The 27,119-nt window shown below is 42.8% G+C and overlaps 1 protein-coding gene across 5 annotated transcripts in view; it reads right to left on the bottom strand.

Annotated features, from left to right (window-relative positions):
* Positions 1-27,119, bottom strand: part of FMN2 (formin 2) — a 587,410-nt gene that overhangs the window by 19,199 nt on the left and 541,092 nt on the right. For all 5 annotated transcript variants that reach the window (XM_033938052.1, XM_033938050.1, XM_033938054.1 and 2 more), the window contains one exon: positions 450-531. In XM_033938052.1, the coding sequence (XP_033793943.1) occupies positions 450-531 (82 nt within the window). The remainder of the gene's footprint in view (positions 1-449; positions 532-27,119) is intronic.

Here is a 27,119-nt window from a genome sequence, read left to right as displayed (position 1 = left end):
AGGCCTACTGCTGGACAGGGGGAGCAGGGAAGAAGTGCTGCTGGACAGGGGGAGGTAAAAGGAAGGGAGAAGGCCTACTGCTGGACAGGGGGAGCAGGGAAGAAATGCTGCTGGACAGGGGGAGGTAAAAGGAAGGAAGAAGGCCTACTGCTGGACAGGGGGGAGCCGGGAAGAGGTGCTGCTGGACAGGGGGGAGGTAAAACAAAGGGAGAAGGGCTACTGCTGGACAGGGGGAGCAGGCAAGGGGTGGGGGTGGATAGCCGAGGAAAGAGAAAGACAGAAAGAAAGACAGACAGACAGCAACCAAGGAGAGAGAGAAAAAGAAAGAAAGAGACACACACATCTATTCTATTACCCATTAATGTAACGGGCTTAAAGACTAGTATGTTATAAATGAAGGAAGAAGTTAGTGTAGAAAATGCAATCATTGTAATTACAACAGTACTTACTATTCCAGTGTCATGCTTAGGCTTTACAATGTATGGTGCCTTCTCCTTCTTTTGCCTGCAAGCTTCTTCTGCTTCTTTGAGCCTGCAAGAGAAATTCTCTTTGTAAACACACATTTTGTAGTAAGTGAAGAAACATGGCTACAAGTAGACTTGGAATTTTCAATGATATGAATCTTTCTTCATGAAATGCAGCTTTATAGATTATATAATAAAAAAATAAATTACAAATTTGTTCACATCAACCAAAATAAAACCCTAAAGATGTATTGCCAAAACATTATTCTACATAATTCACTGAGATTGTGCATCGCAATATGGATAACAATGGCAAGAAAATTGCTTCCTAGCAGTTGATGTCTTCATTGGTGGATTTAAGAGGCTGACGGTTTAGTTCAGTGTCTCGCATGCTTTGTCAAGCCACGGGATGCTAAATGTGGTGGCTGTGGCTCAAGGCATCCAGAAGTGCGTGGATGTTGATGTGATGATCTCAAACACATGGGTGATGTCATCACGTCGATGTCCGAGCATGCACGAAGGCCCTCCAGATGGGCCCTGAGCCATCAGTGGGGGGTGCTGGAAGGGAAGACACATGGATGAGAGGCGCTGGCTGACTGCCTACAGGATGTGCTTCTAGCTGCATGAGGCACATCCTTTAGGCAGTCAGCCGGCGCCTTTCCTCCCTCCTAGCATCTCATGCCACACCTAAAATCTCAGGTGGCACACATTTTGCGATACACTGGTTTAGTTGAACACTGGTATGAAGAAATGCCCAAATCTGGCAACCATTAATGCTATAAATCGGATTTCATCTGGAACTTATAGCAGTTTTAGTGTAAATATCTATTAGAAGTGGCATGGTCATCATTTAATTTCTAATCTAATCAAATCTGGAATTTATGAGTCACACTATGCCTAAATAAGTTCAAGGTGACTCACAGTACAATTTTAAGAGTTATAATTTAGAGCAGGGGTGCCCAATATGTCGATCGCGATCGACCAGTCGATCACTCAGGCAACTGGAGTCGATTGCAGAGCCATGCGGTTCCCCTTCTCTTTTTTCCCCTCCTGACTGGCGTGCAATTAATCCGCCTTGTGGAGAACGCTGGCCAATCATAATTCCCTTCATTTTTTCCCCCCCTGACTGGCGTCCAATTAATCCACCTCTTGGAGAACGCTGGAAAATCAGAGTGCTGGTAGGGCGGAGTTAGAAGGTTGGCAGGGGATGGAGCTTAGCGCTTGCTATGTGAAACAGAAGCGGTGCGCAGATGTTTGGGCAATCAGGAAAAGTGCTTCCAGCTCTGGGACGTTTGTTGCCTGTTCAAGCCGCCTGTTGTGGTAAGAGCCGAGGTTGGGATTATAGTGCTGCTCAATTCGAATCAATTCACTGATTCATTTCGGGTGAATCGATTTGATTCAGTGACTGACCCTCTCTCCTCGCCCCCTAAAGCAGGATCGGCAGCGCTGCCTCTTGCTAGCCAGCTGCTGCCGCTCGTGCTTTAGAGGGCAAGGGGGGATGGTCAGTCGGGAAGTGCTATGGTGTCTGGCTTTCCTCCTGGCCTCCCGTGCATCCCTTTACCTAATTCCAGCAGGAAGCAGCCTGCAGAGAGGATCGACGGTACTTTAGTGACCCTTGCAGGTTGCCATAGGCCTCAAGAGCTGTCTTCCCTCTGCCGCGGTCCCGCCCCACCTCTGACATCAGACGCAGGATCGCAGCAGAGAGAATACAGCTACCTGAGGTCTGTGGTAACCTGCAAGGATTGCTAAAGTACTGGCGATCTTCTCTGCAGGCTGCTCCCTGCTGGGATTAGGTAAAGGGATGTCCAGGAGATCAGGGAGGAACATGCAGGCCTTCAAGGAGGGTGGGGTGCAGGCCTTCAGGGGTGGTGGTACAGGCCTTCGGGGGCTGCATGGAGAGAGAAAGAATCGGGAAAGTGGAGAAATCGGCGTGATGGCTGGGGGGGGGGCAGGAGGAGAGAGAAAGAAAAACAGGCAAGCAGGGGAAGAGAAAGAAAGACAGGCAGGCAGGGGGAGAGAGAAAGACAGAAATAAAGAGGGGGCAGGGGGAAAGAGAAAGAGAGAGACAAAGAAAAGGGGAGGGGGCAGAAAGAAAGAAATATTGGATTTACAGAAGAAGGAAGTACAACTAGAGACTCATGAAATCGCAAGACAAAAAGGTAGGAAAAATGATTTTATTTTCAATTTAGTTATCAAAATGTATCCATTTTGAGAATTTATATCTGCTGTCTATATTTTGCACAATGGCCCCCTTTTACTAAACCGCGATAATGGTTTTTAGCATCGGAAGCTGCGAGAAGCATTTAGCGCAGCTCCCTGCGCTAAAATCCGCTATCACGGTTTAGTTAAAATGGGAGGGGGTATATTTGTCTATTTTTGTATAGTTGTTACTGAGGTGACATTGTCTATTTTAAAATCCTCTGCCTTGACCTCTGAAAAAATCCCCGAATACAAATGATAATTAACATTTTCTCTGCATACAGTGTGCTTTGTGTTTTTAAAAATTGTATTGTTGGTAGATCATTTTGACTTGGTCATTTTAAAAGTAGCTCGTAAGCCAAAAAAGTGTGGGCACCCCTGATTTAGAGCAATACAAAGGAAGTTACAGGAGACACATTACAAAAACAGTTTGAGGGAAGGTACAATACAAGAAGATAAAGTCATACTATTTAAGGAGTGGTACTACGAGGTACAAGGTGGAGATAACTTATAGCCCAGAATGAGATAACTTATAGTCCAAAGTCAGGTGGATGGCGGTGTGCATGGTGTAAGAGGTTGTAATGTGTTTTGTAGGCTCAGTGTCAGTTTCCTGTGGTGGGTATGGTGTCAAAGAGAAGTTTTTAGTTTCAAAACCTACATAGCTCTATATTGGATAGACCATAGTCATGTGATCAGAAAGTGTGCTGTTACTCTTTTAGAATGCATATGTGTTGTCTTGGTGTTCTAGGCTGCTACTATAAAATTTACTTCCAATTTTTATGCAATTTTATGAGCTGGCAGTTATTTCTATGCAGAAATGAATACATATAATTATATTTAATATACTGATTTATCCATTATTTTTGCATATAGAAAAAGTGTACACAGCACATTATACATCTAACCCAACCTAACCAACCCCTCCCTCCATAAGACAATAAAAACCCAAACTCACATCACCCATCATTTAAAAACAATTCAAACAATTTAATATATAGATTCATATAAAATTTTATTAAGAAACTATTAAAAACACAGCTATTTGTTGATGCCTATATGTAATATAGGGGAGGCAGACAATACAATGTTATAGCTCGTATTTACGCAATATGTCTCAAGTAGTAGTCAGGCAGAGAAAGATTATGTGTAGACACGTGTTTTATAATATGTATGCTTTTTTGGGAAACAGCTTAGATTTAGGCAGTATCTAAATTTTTTAATTAAATAAATAAATAAAAATATAAAATTAGGGAGTACAGAAGCACAAAAGTGAGTCAACAACATATATGGGGGAATTCTATTTATGGTGCTCAAAGCTTTGCACCCAATTTGCATTTGCCATGTAATTAATGAGCCAATTAGCACCAATAATTGGGTGCTAACAAATAATCGGCATCAATTTGGATTTGTGTGTGCATCTTGCTAGGCACGATTCTATAAAGATGGACGCTGAAAGATTTACATGCACATCTTAAAAGGAGGCATGCTCAAGTCTGGTGCCTTCACTAAAGATGCAAACACTATTTTATTTATTTATTCAGTTTTCTAGACCGTTCTCCCAGGGGAGCTCAGAACGGTTTACATGCATTTATTCAGGTACTTAAGCAGTTTTCCCTCTCTGTCCCGGCGGGCTCACAATCTATCTAACGTACCTGGGGCAATGGGAGGGATTAAGTGACTTGCCCAGGGTCACAAGGAGCAGCGTGGGTTTGAACCCACAAGCTCAGGGTGCTGGGGCTGTAGCTTTAACCACTGCGCCACACTCTCCCCATCATAGAATTTAGGGGATTTGCACCTAGTTCTTGCACGAGGATTCATCCCAGGTTACAGTTGGTATAAATCCTCACGCCCAAAGTTGGGCACAGATCCCGGCACTATGCACTATATTACTGCAGCTTTGTAAAAGGAGCCCTAAATGGAGCAAATGTTTTTCATGGCACATTATAAATGAAATTATAAAATTGCAAAACAACTCTCAAATTTAATTTTTTATTGGATTTATTTAAAGTTCTTTATGTATTAGTAATTGTAACAATGGTGAAACTAAAGTAGATAGAATTGCTAATCGTTGCAATACGTGTGCTTGTTTTTTGAGTGCAAATTACCGTATTTTCACGCAAATAACACGCACCCGTATAAAACGCGCACACGGATATAGCGCGCAGAAATCACGATGATTTGCACAAAAACTTTGATATACCGCGCTCACGGGTATACCGCGCATGCTGCCCGACGCTCCTTTCGCCCGCCCTGACTTTCCGTGCGCTGTCCCGACTCTCCGTTCACCCCCCCTGACTTCCGTGCACTGTCCCCCCTTGAAGGTCTGTCCCCATCCTGAAAGCCTGATGCCCCCCCCCCGACGTCCGATACATCCCTCCCCCCCCCCCCGAAGGACCGCCGACTCCCCAACAATATCGGGCCAGGAGGGAGCCCAAATCCTCCTGGCCACGGCGACCCCCTAACCCCACCCCGCACTACATTACGGGCAGGAGGGATCCCAGGCCCTCCTGCCCTCGACGCAAACCCCCCTCCCCCCCAAGAACCTCCGACCGCCCCCCAGCCGACCCGCGATCCCCCTGGCGACCCCCACGACCCCCCCACCCCCCTTCCCCGTACCTTTGGTAGTTGGGCCAGAAGGGAGCCCAAACCCTCCTGGCCACGGCGACCCCCTAACCCCACCCCGCACTACATTACGGGCAGGAGGGATCCCAGGCCCTCCTGCCCTCGACGCAAACCCCCCTCCCCCCCAAGAACCTCCGACCGCCCCCCAGCCGACCCGCGATCCCCCTGGCGACCCCCACGACCCCCCCACCCCCCTTCCCCGTACCTTTAGTAGTTGGCCGGACAGACGGGAGCCAAACCCGCCTGTCCGGCAGGCAGCCAACGAAGGAATGAGGCCGGATTGGCCCATCCATCCTAAAGCTCCGCCTACTGGTGGGACCTAAGGCGCGTGGGCCAATCAGAATAGGCCCTGGAGCCTTAGGTCCCACCTGGGGGCGCGGCCTGAGGCACATGGTCGGGTTGGGCCCATGTGCCTCAGGCCGCGCCCCCAGGTGGGACCTAAGGCTCCAGGGCCTATTCTGATTGGCCCACGCGCCTTAGGCCCCACCAGTAGGCGGAGCTTTAGGATGGATGGGCCAATCCGGCCTCATTCCTTCGTTGGCTGCCTGCCGGACAGGCGGGTTTGGCTCCCGTCTGTCCGGCCAACTACTAAAGGTACGGGGAAGGGGGGTGGGGGGGTCGTGGGGGTCGCCAGGGGGATCGCGGGTCGGCTGGGGGGCGGTCGGAGGTTCTTGGGGGGGGGGGGGGGTTGCGTCGAGGGCAGGAGGGCCTGGGATCCCTCCTGCCCGTAATGTAGGGCGGGGTGGGGTTAGGGGGTCGCCGTGGCCAGGAGGGTTTGGGCTCCCTTCTGGCCCGATATTGTCGGGAAGTCGGCGGTCGTTCGGGGTGGGGGTGCGAGTGGTCGTGCCGGGGGGGGGATGTATCGGACGTCGGGGAGTCGGCCGGGCAAGAGGGCTTGGGCTCCCTCTTGCTCCGATCGTGGATGCGGGTGTGGGTGGGAGCGCGTGCGAGCGGTCATTCGGGGTGGGGGTGCGAGTGGTCCTGCCGGGGGGGGGGGATGTATCGGACGTCGGGGAGTCGGCCGGGCAAGAGGGCTTGGGCTCCCTCTTGCTCCGATCGTGGATGCGGGTGTGGGTGGGAGCGCGTGCGAGCGGTCGTTCGGGGTGGGGGTGCGAGTGGTCCTGCCGGGGGGGGGGGATGTATCGGACGTCGGGGAGTCGGCCGGGCAAGAGGGCTTGGGCTCCCTCTTGCTCCGATCGTGGATGCGGGTGCGGATGGGAGCGCGTGCGAGCGGGTCGTTCGGGGTGGGGGTGCGAGCGGTCCTGCTGGGGGGGTGAATCGGGCGTCGGGCGGGGTGGGAACTATGTTTTAAAACTTTGGTATACCGCGCTCACGCATATAACGCGCGAGGGGTATGCGCGGTAGGTAAAAACGCGTATAACGCGCGCGTTATATGCGTGAAAATACGGTAGCTCAAAACGTGGCTCGATAGTCAACAAGCAAACACACATTTCATCATCTACCATCTGCAGTTGTTCTCTTTTTTTCAATTTAATTTCTGTCAGAGCTAAAAATTCAAGTTTGGAAAAGATAAGAAGATCCAAACGGTAACAAAGCCTCGATTGCTTTGTTGCTCAAGTTAGGATAACTACTAAATAAAAAATAAAATTACTTGCCATTAGTTTTCAAGGACCAATCATGTCAAAGAATGATACTTATCTGGGCAGATGTATCTTTAGGCACACAGATGCTCATAACATTGACAGACTTGCGAACGTGATGTACATGTCATCTATTCTAGTGTATACTTATGAAGGGAATTATTAAAAAAGAAAGTAAAATTCTGGACTCTCTTGTGGCACACCTGGAATCTCTTTGGGGTACACAACTGTGCCCTGGCACACAGTTTGAGACACACTGCTCTAACCCCAGAATGTTGCAAATTCCGCCAGTTCTGCTCCATCCTAATAGTCCACAGATGCAACAAAAAGCATCTAGTGGGGGGTTTTCTTCATATTTTAAGGGCAGTTTTACAGTTTTGATAAGATGATTCCATTCAAAGGTCAGACAACAGACCGTTCCATAAAGGTTGGCTCCTACCACACTGAAAATTGATGAAGGAATAGTGTGAAAATAAATGTGGAGAAAAGATGATTGTATTGTGCTGATATCGAGAAGCAAGTAGGTCCTCCCATGTTAAATGCCCCTCTTGCATTTATGTATATACTTTGGGGAACCTTTTGTCAAACAGTGGTAAAATGTGTGTGTGCCTTTATGCAGGACTTTCCTCCATGCTAAAGCCATTTTTCTGCAGAGATAAAATGGCCATTAATAACCATGTGCTAAATTTTCCCATTAGCACATGAGCCCTACCACCTATTTTGCAGGCAGTAAGGACTCATGACTAAACTTGCATTAACTGGTTAGCGCATGGTTAGCGATTTTAATAGCCACACCCACTTTACCCTGTTCCCTAGACATGCCTCCTCTGTGAAAATATTTTTTCAGTTTCAGCACAGTTTATGAGTAAAATGGTGTGGTGGCCGTGTTAGTCCGCTCTTCAAGGTAATATGTAGAAATAAAACAAAAACTTTGCATGCATATTCAAAATTACCCCAGGATGCCCTGCAGTATAACATTTTAAGCTGCAGTGCCTATGAATTAGTGCTCACTGCAGCTTTGTAAAAGGATCTCTATGTCACTTATGCCTGCCTTAAGAGCATTTACTCATTTTGCTGCCACTTGTGAGCATAAGTGTTGGTTTTCTGTACAAGTGGTATGAAATGTAACTTTCTTTGTAGGCACTCAATTACAGAATTGCCCTTATTCAAGGCAGATGAGAGAGGGCAGATGTTGGGCAGACTTGCAACATAGGAGTGCAGCTACACAAGCTTAGGCAGAAAATTTATGCTTGTCTAGGGAAACAGTGACTTTTTGTGGGATCTTTAAAGGAGGCATTAAGGCACCCAGGAACACCTGCTATCTTCACAAAATAGATGCAACATATACACCATCTTTACTGTCTAGAAATGTTAAAAAAATTACCCTTCTTATGACCAGTTATTTATTTGTAATTTCAGCTTGCACACATTTAGAATCAGTCAACAATGCCTCCAGGCCCAGGTTCTATAAACAGCACCTAACTTCATTTGAAAACGCTGTGTTGTTCTCTTCTCAATAAAAATGATTAAAAAAAAAAAAAAAAAAACGATTGAAAGTGGTTTAAAAAAAATATATATAGGCACCATCTGGTGCTAGAATCACACCTATGGAGGCGTTTTATGATGCCTAAAGCCACTTTAGGCATTGCTAATGCCAGTAGGCACTGGAAAACGCTGGCCTACATTTCCAGTGCCTACCTTTTCCGAAGGTGCAATTCTATAAATGGCGCCATTATGTGATTGAAATGCAATTGGTTGCTTTTTTTTTTAAGGCACCTGCTGATGACAGCGCCATATATAGAATCTGGGCCTCAGGGACAAAAGCTCACCAAGGAAACCAATGTTTCTTTTAGTGTCTGCTAAGGAAAAGCAAATGCATACACAGATAGTACTGTAGATAATAATATACCGTATACTATGCAGACAGCATACTTGACAAGTTTACAGAAGAGGCTTTTGTGACCAATTTGTTTACATAATAAATCTTCTTTTTTTAATATAATTTTATGTTTACACTACTAAAAGTAAAAGCTTCAAATTCATCCAGAGCACATTAGCTCCGTTCCTTCTAATCTAAACCTCCATATTAAATGTAACTTTCTCTGTTTGAATGTCTTTGGCAAGCCATGTTTGTATACAATATCCCTTTTGCAACAAGGAAGATACGGATGTGTGAAAAATATTCCCAGGATAATCTAATAATGAAAAAAAATCTGGCTTTATGCTTTTATACAAAATTTTGTTGCAGTGTCAATTTGTGTAATTTATTTGACTTTGTATAAAATAATGAGACCATTTGGCGAGAACTTGTGAAAATTGACAAGCTACCTTCTACTGTGATCCAACAGCTCCAAATTTTGCTATGAAATTCTGCTATTAAATGTTTCCTTAATTCTTTCACACAAACTGTGTAATTTTTGTGAAAATAGCTTATTGCATAACCTTAATAAAAATCACTTTTTTTTATCACCCTCTACATATGTAATCCAAGTAGGACAACTATTCAAAATAAGGAATAAACGGCCCTTTCAATGAACTTATTTAAAAGACCTAATTTTTGAGGAACAATGGTTTCTGATAGGATTAGAAACAGGGAAAACTACTTCTTTACCAGCATCAAAAGTGAAAATAATGACCCTCTTATATATTGGCCAACAGCAGTAAGCCATTTTTTTAAAGTGCTGACCATTGCAGCAATATCTAATGGCAGTCTCAGAGTCACAAAATGGCAGCTAGCAGTCATGGTAGCTATTGTGAGCCAAGAGCTGGCATGGGTGGAAATGACTGAGGGTTCTGTCCCAATAGACCAATAAATAATTTTATGGTAGGCTCGAGGGTGGGGGAATAGGCATGGAAGAATTATCCAGCTAGCATGTTCACAGTATATTCTGATCAGATAAAGTAGATTTAACACAGGAGAACTTAGGAGGAAATTCTGTATAGGATGCCGGTCTCAGCAACTACCTAAGCAGCTGCTGAGAATCGCACACCAGCGTCCTGTACAGAATCGTATCTGCCCTAATGGACAGATGCCTAACCGGCCCAATTCTCCAACCGGTACCCTGTTGCAATTAGTTGAGTGGCCGTGGCAGAGAACCCTCCCAAGATGTTAGCTGGTAGGAGGAATACTCACTCCCTCCTGCTCCCAAACACATCCCGTAGCAAAGAGGCAGGAGGGATACTCACTCCCTCAATTCTCCCCCTGAACACCACCCTCCCCCTGAGAAGCCCCGTGGCAGAAGGGATGCCAATTCCCTTCTGCCCCCCCCCCAGAAATGCCAACACTCCCCTAAAGCTGAACCCCCTGACACACCTGAGTCTACCTATGGGAGGGGCATGCCAGAGAATGTGAGCATACCTCTGGCCAGATTTTCTTTATCAGGTATGAGGGGGGTTATGTTGGGTAGACTTAGGTGTGTTGGGGTGTTCAGCTTTAGGGGGGTGTCAGGGGGAGTTCTGGGGGAGTGTCAGCTGTTCCTGGGTGGGGGTGGTGGCAGGAGGGAGTGGGCATCCCTCCTGCTTGGGGACTTCTTAGGGGGGGGGGTTGGAGTTCAGGGGCAGGAAGAAGTGTGCATCCCTGCTGGGGGAAGGGTTTGGGGGCAGGAGGGAGTGAGCATCCCTCCTGCCGACCGATGTCACGGGTATGGGGGGGGGGTTCCCTGCTTGGGTGAGCTTAAGTATTCCGACGCATTTCCCTTAACTGTGATAAACACCTACAGTGTAGGTGCCTGCCTGTGGTTTTTTGTGGGTTTTTTAAGTTAATGTGCAGCCCAGGACACCTACCCCTGCTTACAATCGGGATGCTGTTTATAGAATTTGCCCCTTAGTGCCTCCTAAATAGAAGATGGTAAGTGCTCCTATGTTAATATTTATGTAGGTCTCACACACTAATGGAAAATTAGCACAAGATCTGCAAAATAAAAACACTATTTTTGGACAGCATTAAAATTCTGGATAATTCTTATTTTCACTTGGAGAATAATCCTACTAACAAATGTGCACTTTTTTCCCTTGTCTACTTCTGCTCATTCAGTTCTTGCATTTTTTTTTTCAGCACCAACTCAGCTATACAAATTTTTACCAGAAAAGAAACCCACCAATACACTAACAGACCAAATTGATTTGTACACTTAAATAATCTCTAATTAGCTGGAAAATAAGAACTGAAATGCCACCTTTGGTTACATGACATTTGATAACAAGAAAGAACTGTGCAAGGTTTTCTGGGAAGACTCCCATACACATTGGAAATAGGTCTCATAACAAAATAAAACTATTATAAATGTATTACCGTATATACTCAAATATAAGCCAAGTATATACAAAGCTCCGATACTCATAGAATAACTATAATCGTAGGAACTTTTACCACAGTAACTCACGATTAAAATAAAAAACCCTAATGCAGCTTAATAAAAGGGGACCTTAATTGACAAAATACCCTTAACAGCCTCAATAACTGGTTAAAATATTAATTGGGCGATTGGCATCTATCTGATTCTATAAAAGACAGGTGCCTATTGCAATGCCCTTAGTAGTGCCTAACACCAAAGTGGGTGTTTCTATGGGCGGAACACGAGTTAGCTGCCACTAAGCACAATTCTCCAAAAACTTAGGCGCCTGAAATGTAGGCCTTTAAAACCCTTGCCTACATTTCAGGTGCCTATGTTTCTACACATTTGATCCAAACAGACTGGGGATTTTAAATTACTGTCCACTTGAGGGGGCAGTACTTTTAAAATAGAACAAAACACAAAAGACGCCCCCCCCTCATCAATACTGGGCAAGTTTCTCAAATAATATCATCATATAAATATTTAAAGGCTTTTTAAATATTGAAATGTGCTCATAAGCTCTTCAGCAAGGCGTCACAACAGTGGTACAATGTCGCTGGAAAGGTGCTTGAATTTTAATCATAACACATTTTCTTCTCTATGTTCTAATACATATTTTATAATTGAAATGGCATCACGTTGCAGAATATTGGTATAAAGGGCAGTCACGTCCATTGTAACAAGAAATGCTGACTCCGTAATGTCTCCCAACTCTTCAAGATGTCGAATCATTTGTGAAGAATCTTGAATATAAGATGTAATACGCTTCACATAGGGTTGCAGAGGTTTATCAATCAATTGGGACAACGGTTCCAAAACAGAATTCTTAGTAGATATAATAGGGCGCCCTGGTGGCGTTGTTAAATTCTTATGCACCTTAGGTAAAAAGTAGATATATGGAGTAGACGAATTTGGATTCATAAGGAATGCTGTCTCTTTAGAAGTCGGCATACCCTGTAAGGAAACTGGTTCTATTATTTCCTTAATAATTCCCTTCAACTCATTGGTGGGATTAATATCTAATTTTCTGAAAATGATTACATGGAAACGATACTTCGATGATGTGTTTTTGATATGGGATGGCACTGTAGATGAACTGTTAAACTTTCATGAATGGCTCAATAGTCAGACTCCAAATCTTAAGTTTGACTTGAAATTTCATAATAGTTCCATTGAATATTTGGATCTGTGGATTTACAAAGTTGATAAGAAGTTGTTTACCACACTATATAAAAAACCAGTGGAGCAGAATACGCTTTTGCGTTTTGAGAGTTTTCACCCACATCATCTAAGATATAATCTTCCAGTTAGCCAGTTTTTACGGTTGCGGAGGCTTTGTACTACTCTGCCTGAATTTAAAAGACAATCTAAAATATTGGAGCTTAGATTTTTAGAGAGAGGGTACCTGAAGGGGTCTATTAGAAAAGCATATCTAAGAGTACGCTATGCTCAAAGACATCTTTTGCTTCAATATCGCAACAATGAAACAACTGATAGGATAGTATGTGTCACCCCTTTTTCTACGTTGGCTGGAGAATTTGTTGCTATTACTAAAAAACATTGGCACATGATGCAACTCTATCCATGTTTTCAAGGAATTCCACTTTTTGCCTATACACGTTCTGGGAGAGATTGTGTGTAATGTGAAGTTGAATAAAAGAGTAACGATTGAGGGTTATCATACTACCTGTAACAATTGTCAATGGTGCACTAGTAGCATCACTGGACCCTCTTGGGTGAACCCTAGGACAGGTAAAAGATTTTTTGCTAGAGAAAACTCTGATTGCAATAGTACATATATAATTTATATGATACTCTGTCCTTGTAATATGATCTATAAAGGTAGAAGTAGCCGTCAGATTAAGCTACGTTTAAATGAACATAAATCGCGTATACATACAAAAAATTTACAAGCCCCAATGGTGGCCCACTGGCTAGAAGCTGGTCACAATTTAACTGATATTAAATGGAGGGTTATAGATGTTATAAATGCTGGGTGGGAGGGTGGTAACTTAGATTATCTTCTGAATTACTATGAGCAAAGATGGATCTTTGATCTAAACACTGTTAGTCCGGCTGGACTAAATAGAGAAGTTGAATGGCTGTCTCTGACCTAAGTTTTATAAATAAAGTTATTCCAGGGCTTAGTTGGGTGTCCTGTTATGATTGGTTCAAAAAGTCACATGATCTCAGGATATTTAAGTAGCTAGTAGGATGTCGCCGCCATGTTAGAATGAAACAGAGACTGGCTGCAAGTCTGTTTGATGGTAAGAGAAGCTAGAGTAGAGATACGCTTGTTGAACATTTGATATTCTAACTATTTGATTGTCTTTTGTTATATTTCCCAGGGTATCTCCTTGAAACAGCCTAGCGAAACGTGGGTCCATGTCGGAGTACCGTTTTAATACTGCAAGCACTTTAAAGCTAAGTTATATATTAAGTTATTTATGACTACTAAAAGCACTTTAAATGATAAAGAAATAGATTTGAGTGGTAGGCAGGGGGATAAGACCAATGAGGAGGCTAGCTACACTGAAATTCTGTACTTTCAACAGATTTATTCTGTACAGAAGAAGCCACTGAGGTCATATCCCATAATCAGAATATAAGACTGGTGAAAGAGGAAAAAGAGGAGGCTGCTAGGCTAAACAAGTTCTTCTCGTCGGTCTTTACATTAGAAGACACATCCAGTGTACCAGAACCGGAAAAAATCTTCAGGGGAGATCAAGAGGGGAAATTATCATGCATGGAGGTAAGCGTCAAAGATGTTCTCAGGCAGATAGATAGATTAAAAACTGACAAAGCTCCGGGCCCAGACGGGATCCACCTGAGAATACTGAAAGAGCTCAGAGATGAAACAGCAGAGTTACTGCGGCATATTTGCAACCTGTCCTTGAGAACAGGGGTAATCCCGAAGGACTGGAAGATAGCGAATGTTACACCGATCTTCAAAAAAGGATCGAGAGGCGACCCGGGAAACTACAGACCGGTGAGCTTAACCTCTGTTCCGGGGAAGATGGCTGAATCACTGATCAGGGAAGGTATCAATGAGCATATAGAAAAAAATAATCTGATGAGATCAAGCCAGCATGGTTTCTGTAAAGGCCGATCATGCCAGACGAATCTACTGCATTTCTTTGAGGGGATAAGTAAACAATTGGACCAAGGTGACCCCCTTGACATTGTATATCTAGATTTCCAAAAAGCCTTCGACAAGGTGCCCCATGAACGCCTACTGAAGAAACTGTGGAGTCACGGGGTGGAAGGGGACGAGCACAGATGGATCAAAAATTGGCTGGCGGACAGGAAGCAGAGGGTAGGAGTAAAGGGGCACTACTCTGACTGGATAGGGGTCACAAGTGGTGTTCCGCAAGGGTCAGTGCTGGGACCACTGCTGTTCAATATTTTTATTAATGATCTAGAAACAGGGACGAAGTGAGAAGTTAACAAGTTCGCGGATGACACAAAACTCTCCAGCAGGGTCAGAACTGTTGAGGAATGCAAAGAACTGCAGAGCGACCTGAACAAACTGAGTGAGTGGGCAAAAGAATGGCAGATGAGCTTCAATGTGGAGAAATGTAAGGTCTTGCACATAGGAAAGGGGAACTCCAAGTACAGCTATACGATGGGAGGGAGGGTACACGGGGAAGGCAGCCAAGAAAAAGATCTGGGGGTATTGGTGGATAACACAATGAAGCCGGCAGCGCAATGTGCAGCGGCCTCAAAAAAAGCGAGCAGAATGTTGAGCATTATCAAAAAAGGTATCACTACCAGAACGAAGGAAGTTATCCTGCCACTGTATCGAGCAATGGTGTGCCCACATATGGAATACTGTGTCCAATACTGGTCGCCATACCTCAAGAAGGACATGGCAATACTCGAGAGGGTCCAGAGGAGAGCAACGAGGATGATAAAGGGTATGGAGAACCTTTCATATGCCGAATGGTTAGACAGGCTGGGGCTCTTTACCCTGGAAAAGCGGAGACTGAGAGGGGACATGATACAGACTTATAAAATCATGAAGGGCATAGAGAAGGTGGAGAGCGGCAGATTCTTTAGACTAGCAGGGACAACTAAAACAAGAGGTCACTCAGAAAAACTGAGAGGAGACAGATTCATAACGAATGCAAGGAAGTTCTTCTTCACTCAGCGGGTGGTAGACACCTGGAACGCGCTTCCAGGGGAGGTGATAAGACAGGTACAATTCTGGGGTTCAAAAAGGGACTGGATGACTTCCTGGAAGCGAAGGGGATAACAGGGTACAGATAGAGGTTTACCTTACAGGACATTGAGCAAATAGGGTATGGACATTTTAGGTTAGATAGGGAACACTTTCAGGTCATGGACCTGGAGGGCCGCCGCGGGAGTGGACTGCCGGGCACGATGGACCCCTGGTCTGACCCGGCAGAGGCAATGCTTATGTTCTTATGACTGTATGAAGAAGAGAAATGAAAAGTGACATTTGAAAGGATTAACAATATAACATTCAAGTAAATCATAATATATCAGAAGACTGGAAGATTGTTGATGCTAAAGAAATTCCTGGATAATATATAATGAGGATATAGTAAATAGATGGTGAATTGTTTAGTTCCTCATATAAATAGAGAAAGATATTTGCCAAATATTGGATGCTTCATTCATCCCAAACATGATGTCTTTCTCCAGTGATCTCTCTCTTTTGATGATTTGACCAAAATAAGACAGTCATAACTTCATTATTTGGACTTCGAGTGAAATAGTCAGTTTGATCTCTTCTAGAATCAATTTGTTAGTTCTTCTGGCAGTCCACGGCATGCCTAAAATCCTTCTCCAGCACCAAACCTCAAATGAGTCAATCTTCTTTCTGTCTTGTTTCCCTAGGGTCCAGCTTTCGCATCTATAACTGGCCACTGAGAAAATCAGTACGTGGACAAGGTTAGTACTGCTGAATAATCACAGCACCTGTGCCAAAACCAGCTAACTTGTGGTAGTTCTGAGGGTGAAATTGGCATTTATGCATTTAAGTGCTTATATTCAGCCCTTGATGGCATAAGATAACCACTGTTAAGCAGTTTACATTGACTTCCTTTTCAATTGAGAGTTCAGTTTAAATGTACCTGCATAGTTTTAAAAATCTTACCTGGTATCTTTGATCCATTGGTTCCTCTAGCTTTAAATTCTTTGAGATTTTCAAGTTGCAGAACTATCCATCTATTTAAACTTTCTTTTCCCACTGTAAAAAGTGCCAGATCTATCGCTAAAATTGTTTATTCCTTCCCCTATTTATTAACAGCAATTTGTAACGACCTACCTTCTCAAATAAGATCCTGTCTCAAGGCTGGGTAGGCCTCTCTAGATATCCCTGATGTCTACCCCCCTCCCCCCCCCTGTAATCAGAGTCAACCTCACCCCCGGGGAAGGGGCATACCATCATACCAATCAGGGGCCAAGCAGCACAGCATACAAGTAGGCACCACCGTTCAAGTGGACGCTCTACTCCCGCTTGGCTTGAGCCGCTGTCTAAGCATGCAGGGCCCTGTTGGCTGTCTCCCCACCCCCCGATTACCATTCAAATGATTTGGGGAAAAATGGTCAAACCTCTGTTTACCCCTCTGCCCAAGAGGGGGGTCTCATCTATCGAGGGGTAGGATCCCTCACTTTAGAGCAGCAAATCCTAGTCCCCTACCAAATGTTCCCCCTCCCCCTGCTTGTCTTGGTTCTCCCCCCCTTTTATTCAACACTACCCCTGCCATCTGCGACTAACCCCGCTACCTTAAGATTGGGTTAGGGTGCACGGGAGTTCAAACTCCCCGGCGCACCACAAAAGAATGGCTGTGCCAGGAGAGTTCAGCCATTCAAATCTCCCACTGCCCCTCCCCTCCACCTATCCCCAACTAGCTCCTTTCTTCCTGTCCTGCCCTGTTCCCCCCGGAGCCCCCTACTTTGTGCCAGCCCACCAACAATTCGCTCCGGGCTTTCTCTATCCTTTCAAGTCTTTTGAAAAATTCTGAAAACTACTGTTTCAGCATTTGCTAGCAGATAAGTTTCCATGAGGTCAATTCTTCTTTCTATTACTACGCAGGTAAGACTGGACTCATTTAGAGCACTGGTCTTTGACCTGGGGGCCGCCGCGTGAGCAGACTACTGGGCATGATGGACCACTGGTCTTACCCCAGCAGTGACAATTCTTATGTTCTTATTGTTTACCGAATCGAGCCTTGTTTCTCAGAGATGACTCGATATACAAGTCCAAGATTTAGTTTAGTTTAAATTGGGCTGTGATAGCAGTCCTATCTTTAAGTGGTTCAGATTAAGCTGTCAAAGGCTGTAAACTGCATTTAACTGCACAAGCTTTATTGGTCAACTTAAAACCAGATATTCATGGTCAATGCCTGGACATGACCCGGCACTGAGTATCCGAATATACAGCTGGCAGCAGACATAGAAACACCAAATGCAGCCGATTGAATATAGAGAAGTTAGGTATTTAATTTTCCTTGATTTTTCTTTCTTTCTTCTCTTTCCATTTGCACAGCTAGCAGTTCCAGGTGTCTGAGTGCTGATCAGCACGAATGCAGTGTGCATACCAGTTTCCCTGTCTTGAGCTCCACAGAAAATCAATTTTAAAAAAAAATAATCTAGTGAATCTATTGAATCCTGCTCTAAAGACTCCCTGTGGCATGTTTCTAGCCCTGTAAATTCAGGACGAAATATTAATTCTTGCAACTAAGGGCTCCTTTTACGAAGCTGCATTAGCGGTTTAACCCGCGTAATAGCATGCGCTACACTGCCGGACGCGTTAGCCGCTACCGCCTCCTCTTGAGCAGGTGGTAGTTTTTTCGGCTAGCGCAGGGGTTTTCGTGTGATTTAAAGTTGTGCACGCTAGAGCCGCTAACGCGGCTTTGTAAAATTCTGATTCCTTGTACGGTTCCCTTATTTTTGTACTATTAGAGAAATTTACCAAGCATATCTCAGATTCTGTTTGTCCAATCGTTGATCGAGTTCAGAAATTCTGTGAAATCATATCTAAGAAATGAAAAAGCTGCTAGCCCCTGTGCCCGGAAATCTTTAAATTACTTTTCAGGAACTTTCTGAGCCTTTCCTTGAAATGTTTGATGGCACTCAAGAAGCATCAGCATGGCTGTCGAATTATCCAGTTGCAGGGGACAGATTTTAGGTCAATCTTGCTTTTGGGCAAGATTATGGAACCTAAAGCATGGAATGCAAGAGGCAGAATCAAGGACTATAAAATCCCATATACCAGAAATGATGCCATTCTGCGTTCTCTGAAGGTGATTTTTAATACTCAGGGCTATTTTTGAGAGCCATGCAAACAGTGATACTTAGATGCTACTTAAAATGGTCCTTTTCCTGATGCAGCTTGTTAAGTAAAATACTGACCAACGTCATGGGACTATTGATTAATGAGCTTGCTATGCACAAAGATAAGCAATTTTTCTGAAAAAGCTTTAGGAAGGTTTTTGGCCTGTGAAGTGATTGTTCAGATAAGTCTTTGAAATTGATTCATGTAAAAACATACTACAGTACATTAATCTACAATACGTTTAGTGGAAATGTGTTTTGATTAGATTAGTCTTTTGGGGTTTTCCATTTCTCTGATATTTTTTTGTTGAATAGTGTAAGTTTAACCCCTGGATTGGCCAAAATACCAAAATGTCTCCCTCCTTGAACTGGATAATTTGGTATTATTTTTATTTTACAAGCTTATAACCTGCTTACAACTAAACGGCTTGCAAGTTAAAACATGCATACTAATTTAAACTACATAATACATACATTACATGCAGAGAATACAGATAATATTTTCCAAACACAGCCAGCAATTTAAGCTATCATTCTTTGTCAGAATCAATAGCAAATTGCACCAAAGGGGTAGCTGGAACTAGTGCCTCAGAATCTGATCTCTCTAGGAATTTGTTAAATCCAAAATATCTGCACACAAAATCTACTGGTTAGGACTGTTTCTTTTTCTTCTCAGGCAAATAACAAATTTTTGAGATAGGTGGATATTAGGCCTCTGGAACCTTCAAAATCTCTAACACATATCTTCTAAACATATATTGAGCATTAACTGAAAATGCTTTAGGGAAATTTATAATCCTGAGATTACACCTTCTGACAGCATTCTCCAACATCTCCTGTTTTAAATGTTAAGTCCCACTGTCTTTCACCCATGTCAAAGAATGAGCCTTCAACAAATTCAGCCTGGTCTCATAATCTGAAGATCTATTTTCCAAAGTTAAAAGTCTGTTTTTTAATATCTAAGTTTTCTGAGAGAACCAGTGTACAGCAGGAGGAGAGTGTTTGTATCTGATTGCCCAAGGAAAGTTACATAGTAGAAATAGCTTCCCAAATAGACTCAAAATTAAAGACCTGCAGTCTTTGCAGTAGAGTAACTTCCATTCCGGTACCCTCTATGGAAATCTGAGTACCTGAACCTCCAGTTAATGGAAATCTTTCACAAGTTCCATTCCATGTTGTTGTTTCAATTTCTCAGCCAATAATTCAGTTGACTCACTCTGCTCCAACACAGCTGTGAGCTCTGCTTCTCCAGGGATAAGGTGATGTCTCCAATGGAAGATGTGCATGCCTCTGCCAGCGTGCTTTCTCCTGCCGAAGCTCCCTCTGGTTTCTGTGCACCAGAACTGCACTCAAGAAAGGCATCCATGAGGAAACATTTGCAGAATCATCCGAGAAAACCCGGATCTTTGATGTCCTCTTCACCATTGGTAAAAAAGGAAAGAAAATCTTGATGGTGTCTCTGTGAGCTCTTCAGGCAGCCATCTTAGGTAAGCTCCTTCTCCCTTGCTGAACATGGGAGTTTTCTGCATCAAGGGGACAATACTATAACACTGACAGGCACTAATATTTAGTGCCCATTACATAAATGAGTCTTGTGGTGTCACTAATTTCTAGCTTCCATCAATGGTGGCATCACACATGAACAGTTCATCACCTAAGCACTATTCTGCTTAACTTACAAAGCATCTGCAAAGGGAGGGGGGGGAGGGGAACATATGTGCTGAGCATAGGCAGGGCCAGTGGTGTAGCAAGGGTAAGCACTGCCTGGGTTGGTGGTGTCCTTCCCCTACCCTCTTCCTCACCTCCCCTGCTACATGCGCCGCTTCTCCTTACCTTTTAACTTCAGCATAAGCAGCCACCAACTTACTGCCTGCGTCGGCTTCATCACTCTCTCCGATGTCACTTCCTAGGCACGGGTCCCAGTGACATCAATGAGAGCACTGAAGCAGCCACGGGCAAGTTGGTAGCTGCTCACACTGAAGTTAAAAAGGTACAGGGGAAGGGAAAGGGCACACGTGCGGCAGGGGGAGGAGTGGGAAGGGGGAGAGGAGGAGGGGTGCTGGCACCCTGAGCAAGATGGCACCCAGGTCAGACTCCCCCCCTTACTAAGCCACTGGACAGGGCTCACACATACATGTGAAGCATGTCGGTAACAAAAATCTCATGCATGAATATAGGATGTCCGAGGCGGTACTTGGAGAGGCCTCCCAGGAAAGAGACTTGGGAGTTCTGATCAACAAGTCGATGAAGCCGTTCAAGCAATGCGCGGTGGTGGCGAAAAGGGCAAACAGAATACTAGGAATGATAAAGAAGGGGATCACAAACAGATTGGAAAAGGTTATCATGCTGCTGTCCCGAGCCATGGTGCACCCTTACCTGGAGTACTGCATCCAGCACTGGTCGCCGTACTTGAAGAAGGACACGGTGCTACTCGAAAGGGTCCAAAGAGCGACTAAAATGGTTAAGGGGCTGGAGGAGTTGCCGTATAGTGAGAGATTGGAGAAACTGGGCCTTGTCTCCCTTGAAAAGAGGAGAGACTGAGAGGGGACATTATCAAAACATTCAAGATAATGAAGGAAATAGACTTAGTAGATAAAGACAGGTTGTTCACCCTCTCCAAGGTAGAGAGAATGAGAGGGCACTCTCTAAAGTTAAAAGGAGATAGATTCCGTACAAACGTAAGGAAGTTCTTCTTCACCCAGAGAGTGGTAGAAACTGGAATGCTCTTCCGGAGTCTGTTATAGGGGGAAAACAGAGCAAATGTTTTTCATGGCACATAATAATTGAAATTGTAAAATTGCAAAACCAGCAAAAAAAATTAAATTTGAGAGTTATTTATTTAAAGTTCTTTAAGTTATATATGGGTAATTGTAACAATAGTGAAACTAAAGTACATAGTATAGAATTGTTAATCATGTGCTTGTTTTTTGAGTGCAAATTAATACCAAACAGCTCGATAGTCGACAAGCAAACACACATTTCATCATCCACCATCTGCAGTTCTATTTTTTTTTTTTTTAATTTAATTTCTGTCAGAGCTTAAAATTCAAGCTCACAAAGAGAAGAAGTTCCAAATGGTAGCAAAGTCTTGATTGCTTTGTTGCTCAAGTTAGAACTATTGCATAAAAAATAAAAATAAAATTACCTGCCGTTAAGTTTTCAAAGACCAATCATATGAAAGAACGATGCTTGTGCGGGCGGTCATACCCTTATGCACAGACACTCATAACATTGACTGACCCTTGAGTACATGACTTTTCTAGTGTATACTTATGAAGGGAATTTTTTAAAAATAAGATTCTGGAATCTCTTCAGGGCACATCACTGTGCCGTGGCGCACAGTTTGAGAGACACTGCTCTAAGTGTACCAGTTTTATTCTAGCATAAAGAAACCCACACCCGTTTTCTTCTTTTGCAATCCCTGCATTATGAAGGACCCCTACTTTAACACTGGTATTAAACAATTCAATGCTCCCTTTAAATAAATGGCAAGAATTAGAGGTAAAAGCTTGCAAAGAGCAACCGACATGATATTCTCTCTTGTCCTGGCAAAAGGTGAACACTAAACACCACGCAAATGGTTAAGTAAAACAAAGGAACAGTTTCTTGTTCTTGTCATAACAAAATGTACTTTGTTTCTTCCAGAGCTTTTCTCCCCTATTTATTGTTAGGGTAACATAAACACAATGTTCAGCATGATTTAGTTTAAAAGAGAGTTTTTTAAGTTGAATAAGAGAGATACATTTTGGCACCCATGCAAGAAAGCAGGCATCCTCACTGCCTAAAGACAATTGTTTTATCTGCCTGCCAGATCTGTCAGCTTTGCCACGATCTTATCATAGGTTACAGAAACTCTCTCCCATCAGTCAAGCCAAGGGAGGAGGAATCATTTTCTTAGCATTACTTTTTAATAATTTTATCCAAATAAGTATCTGTGGCAGACAGATTCTTTTCCTGCTGGCTCCAACTGGACTTGATGGAGATAAATTTACAGTTCAGTAATATTTAGTTAGTTAGTTGGATTTATATGCCGTCCTCCCCAGAGAGCTCAGAACGGGTTACAGGTTGACCTTCAAGGTGTTACAATATTACATTACATAGGGTTGCAGTTAACACTCAGAATTGCAGTTACACCAATCTGCTGACTTCGACCACAGACTACAAAACCTTAAAAAAAACAAACACCAAAAAGCCTACTCTTCAAAAAATGCATAAAACCAATATAACAAAACCAACAATGTTCCGAACTCCTCCTGCATTACCAACTACTCCTTAGCAAATTAGAAAATGTTCAAACTATTCCTTAAGTACTTCTTAATATCATAACAATTCTTATGTAATCCGCCTTGAACCGAAAGGTAAAGGTGGAATAGAAATCACTAATGTAATAGTACATAGGATTACAAACGAACATTCACAGTGTTATAACATTACTAGCTGGGGAAGCTTCCTGAGTAGGTCAGCCTATCGTAAACTGTGTGCCATGGCACACTAGTGTGCCACCCGAGATTTCATGTGTGCTGCGAGAAGCCGGGGAGGAGGAGTGGTGTTAGCGCTGGCTGACTGCCAATAGGTGCCTCTCGCGGCGAGAGACAAATCCTGTACGCAGTCAGCCGCCGCCAGCGCCTCTCCTCCTCTCTTCTTTTTCAGCACCCCTCTACTGGCGGCACAGGGTGCTGTATGGAGGGCCTCCACGTCATCGTGGTGACATCCGTGTACTACTGGGTGCCCTCCAGCACCAGTTTAGTGCGCTGTGGCTCATGCAAGTTTGCGAGACACTCTATTAGGCGAACTGACAAGTCTGGAATGTTAGGTACCTTAGGTACTTGAGTCGGCCACAACACACTTCCAAAACAAAAAGCGTTTATTATTATTCAAGCTTACAATATACTTTTTGGAAACCAAGTTTTTGTATGTCTATTAACTCAATACGTTAAAACAAACAAACACAAAGGGCTCCTTTTACAAAGGTGCGCTAGTGTTTTTAGCGCACACACAGGATTAGCTGCGCTATAGCGCACGCTAACCCCAAAAAATACCGCCTACTTAAAAGGAGGCGGTAGCGGCTAGCGTGTGTGACATTTTAGCGCATGCTAAGTGCGCGCTAAATCCACTAGCGCACCTTTGTAAAAGGAGCCCAAAATGTCAAGATGATTTATTTCAATAGCCTTTCTAGGCTAGGAAGGCACAGGTGGATGCAGTCCAAGAAAAAACACAACACATTCTCAACACAGCCATATAAAACATGCATAGCTAAAAAGTGTCCAGTCAAAGATGTCTTGTTCTGATTATTACAAGAGAAAAAAAACAGAGACTGACAGAATTCACAAGAATCCTTTCCGAAGAACTCTCAGTACAAAATGCATTTCTTTTTTTTTGAGCAAATTGTGGATTTGTTCTTTATTATATAATAAAGGTGTTTGTATATTTGTTCTATTACACAGGCCAACAACAACAACAAAAAAACAATCTTGATGCCTTGGGTTTTTGACCTGTTCCTGGGGTTATTTGGGCACTGATTCAGAAAACTGCATCAGCTCTAGATATGGTTATGGGACAGTAATGTAATGTAATGTAATTTATTTCTTATATACCGCTACATCCGTTAAGTTCTAAGCGGTTTACAGAAAATATACATTAAAATTAAAAATATGAAAATAATAAAGGTACTTAAAAAAATTCCCTTTCTGTCCCGAAGGCTCACAATCTAACTAAAGTACCTGGAGATTAATAAATTAATTAAAATAAAGATAGAAGAGGGAATAGAAATAAACATTTTAATAAGACAGCATTGAATTAAATTCTTTGGTAGATAGAAGAGAGAAGATCAAAGAGTAAATGCATAAGAGGAAACCGTTAGAGACACACATGAATACTGGGCAAAAAAAGATTGGCCTCCAAGGGAATACATGGTGGTTGGAAGACAAAATGTAATCAATGAACCTTTGGTAGCATGAGATAGGCCTGATGAAATAATTTATAAAAGCTTTGAATAAAGATGGTTCGTGCATTGAATACATAGCACATATGTTACCTGGACTTACCATGGAACAACTGAAGGCAGGAATTTTCGATGGTCCACAGATCAGACAACTTATAAATGACCTAAATTTCATAGTATCAATGATTGCAATTGAATCATATGTCTGTTCTTGTTATGAAAAACTTTCTTGGCAACAAGAAGGCAGACAACTACACACAATTAGTAGAGGTTGGTTGTAACATAGTCCATTATCTGCACAGTCACTTAGATCACTTTCCAGAAAACCTGGTGACATAAGTGAAGAGCAAGTTGAAAGATTTCACGAAGACATAAAAACAATGGAAGCCAGATACTAAAAACGATGGGATGCACACATGATGGCAGACTATTATTGGAATCTTATGCGGGATTGTCCTACTCTTGGAAATCTTACAAAAGGAGCTTCTTGTGTGTCAAAAGACTGGAAAGTTTGTATCATAAACTTGTGCTTTTGGTATGAAGTAAGTAGATTTCCATGTTGTACACTTTTCTTTTATTTTTTTAATATGTTTCCTTCATGCTTAAAAAATATTAATTTAAACACTACATTAAAATATCCAGATTTTTAAATGGGCGAGCAGAGGGAAGAGTGGTATATGGTACATATTCTGTATCTCAAACACTAGAGCTGACAGGAGAAATCTGGTGCCATTTTTGGAATCAGCAGGTCAAATATACCCAGAAACAGGTTTAACATTTGAGACACCGAAATGAATGTTGGCCAGTGTTATGAATTGAATTACAATGCATAAAATTTTCAGCAATGAGTGTATACATATTTTAAAACGAGTATAACCAAAGCTGCTGCTCAGCCCTATTCTCTTGTCAAGAAAGAAAGCAAAAAAATAACACTACATTAGCGAGGCAAATTTTAGGCTATCTGCATCAAAACAATGACATGTATATGATTCAGTAACTGCTGACACACGTTTTCATGCAGATTGGCAGCACGTTACAAAGTACTTACTGTAGTTCTGACCGATGTGAGTTAACCTCTGCTTTCCAGCAAACACAGCGGCCTGAAATTTGGGCTATTACGACACCATGGAATTACTTTTAGACATACTGGCCTGGAGTCAGTGAGCGACGCAGTTATCAGCGGCTGCCTTAAAAACATCTGCCGATCACATGTCAATCACACAATGGAGCCATTTACAGAATCTAGCTACGTGAAAGGTAGGCGCCGGAAATGTAGGCCAAGGTTTTAAAGGCCTAGTTTCCAAGTTTCTTTATTTTTGATATACCGTTTATCATACAGGTATCTAAACGGTTTACAATAAAAGCAATATAAAATTTAAAAAAGGAATAAAAACTTATCTAAACTATTAAAAAAAAAAAAGAAAAAGAGGAAACATTTACGCATGAACATGCATGATACATTAGGATAGGATAGGAAGGAGATTCATGCCTACAGAGACGCCTTTCAATGCCTAATGCCATTTCTGGCGTTAGCCCTCATAAGCTCTCATAAGGTTAGCAGTGACTATTTTAAAAAAAACTGAGTTTTGTTTTTTTAATTGGCGCAGTCAATTAGTACATCAATTAAACCCAATTAAGTTACACAGCAGTAGGGCGCCTACTTCTGCCTAACTTGGGCGCTGTTTTTAGAATTGGGTCCATTGTAAAAAAAATAGCAGGCTATAAGAGAATCAATCATATTTTGTACTAGGGGAACCAAAGAGAAATGCATAAACATGGCCTCAAAAAGCAATTACAGTCTGAAGATTAATCCTGGATATTTTCCTCCCCAGGCAGTAACTTCTGTTGCAAACTGAGAAACAGGTGCAGAGTATTTCCGCACTGTTTAGAAAACATCATCCATCCTCTCTTTTAAACTATTCAGCAATCCACACTGCACAACTGGAAAGCAGAACGGAAGCAGGATGCTGGTTCTGTTCAACAATATTTAGAAAAGTTACCGAAAGCCAGCATTTACTCTTGACAGATTTCACACATTAGCATCAGACCAATAGATAACAATGTGAAGAATTATTTGGAGTTAGTCACAAGCACCTGAATGTTTCATGTCCTCTGTAGCAATGTAGCTTTATGATTTGAAAGCAGCACCCATATGTATATATTATAAAGGACTGTGCCATGCTACAATTTGGGGATATACTTATCTTCTCCCCCACTTTGAATTATATAGGCCTCTGAGGGAAACCAGAAGATTTCATTTATTGACCTAGCCAAAGGTAAAAGCTTGCCGTTATAAGACTTTTTAAAATAGGACACTGACGTTTCAAGCAGGCAAATTGCAATCTTGGTTAGGTGAATGTATCTATCATGCTTTGTCTTATTGTTCTTTTCAAAAATTAGTTAAGACTACTTTGCTTGACAAATTCATTACCTAACTTAGGAGTTTTTAAGACAGTAGCTAGTGTATTTTATGTGATTATACTCTCGCTGATTGTTCAGCTTCTCTTACTGTAAACCGCCTAGAACTACTGGTGATGGCGGTATAGAAGAATAAAGTTATTATTATTATCCACATAGCTTTTCTATTTGGTATCTGTTCCCATGAAGAAAAAAATAATTTTCATATATCCGATTCAGTGAGCCTTCTGCTGTG

Source organism: Geotrypetes seraphini, chromosome 3, assembly GCF_902459505.1.
Source record: "Geotrypetes seraphini chromosome 3, aGeoSer1.1, whole genome shotgun sequence".
Lineage (NCBI taxonomy): Eukaryota > Metazoa > Chordata > Amphibia > Gymnophiona > Dermophiidae > Geotrypetes > Geotrypetes seraphini.
This window is presented reverse-complemented; position numbering and strand designations above follow the sequence as displayed.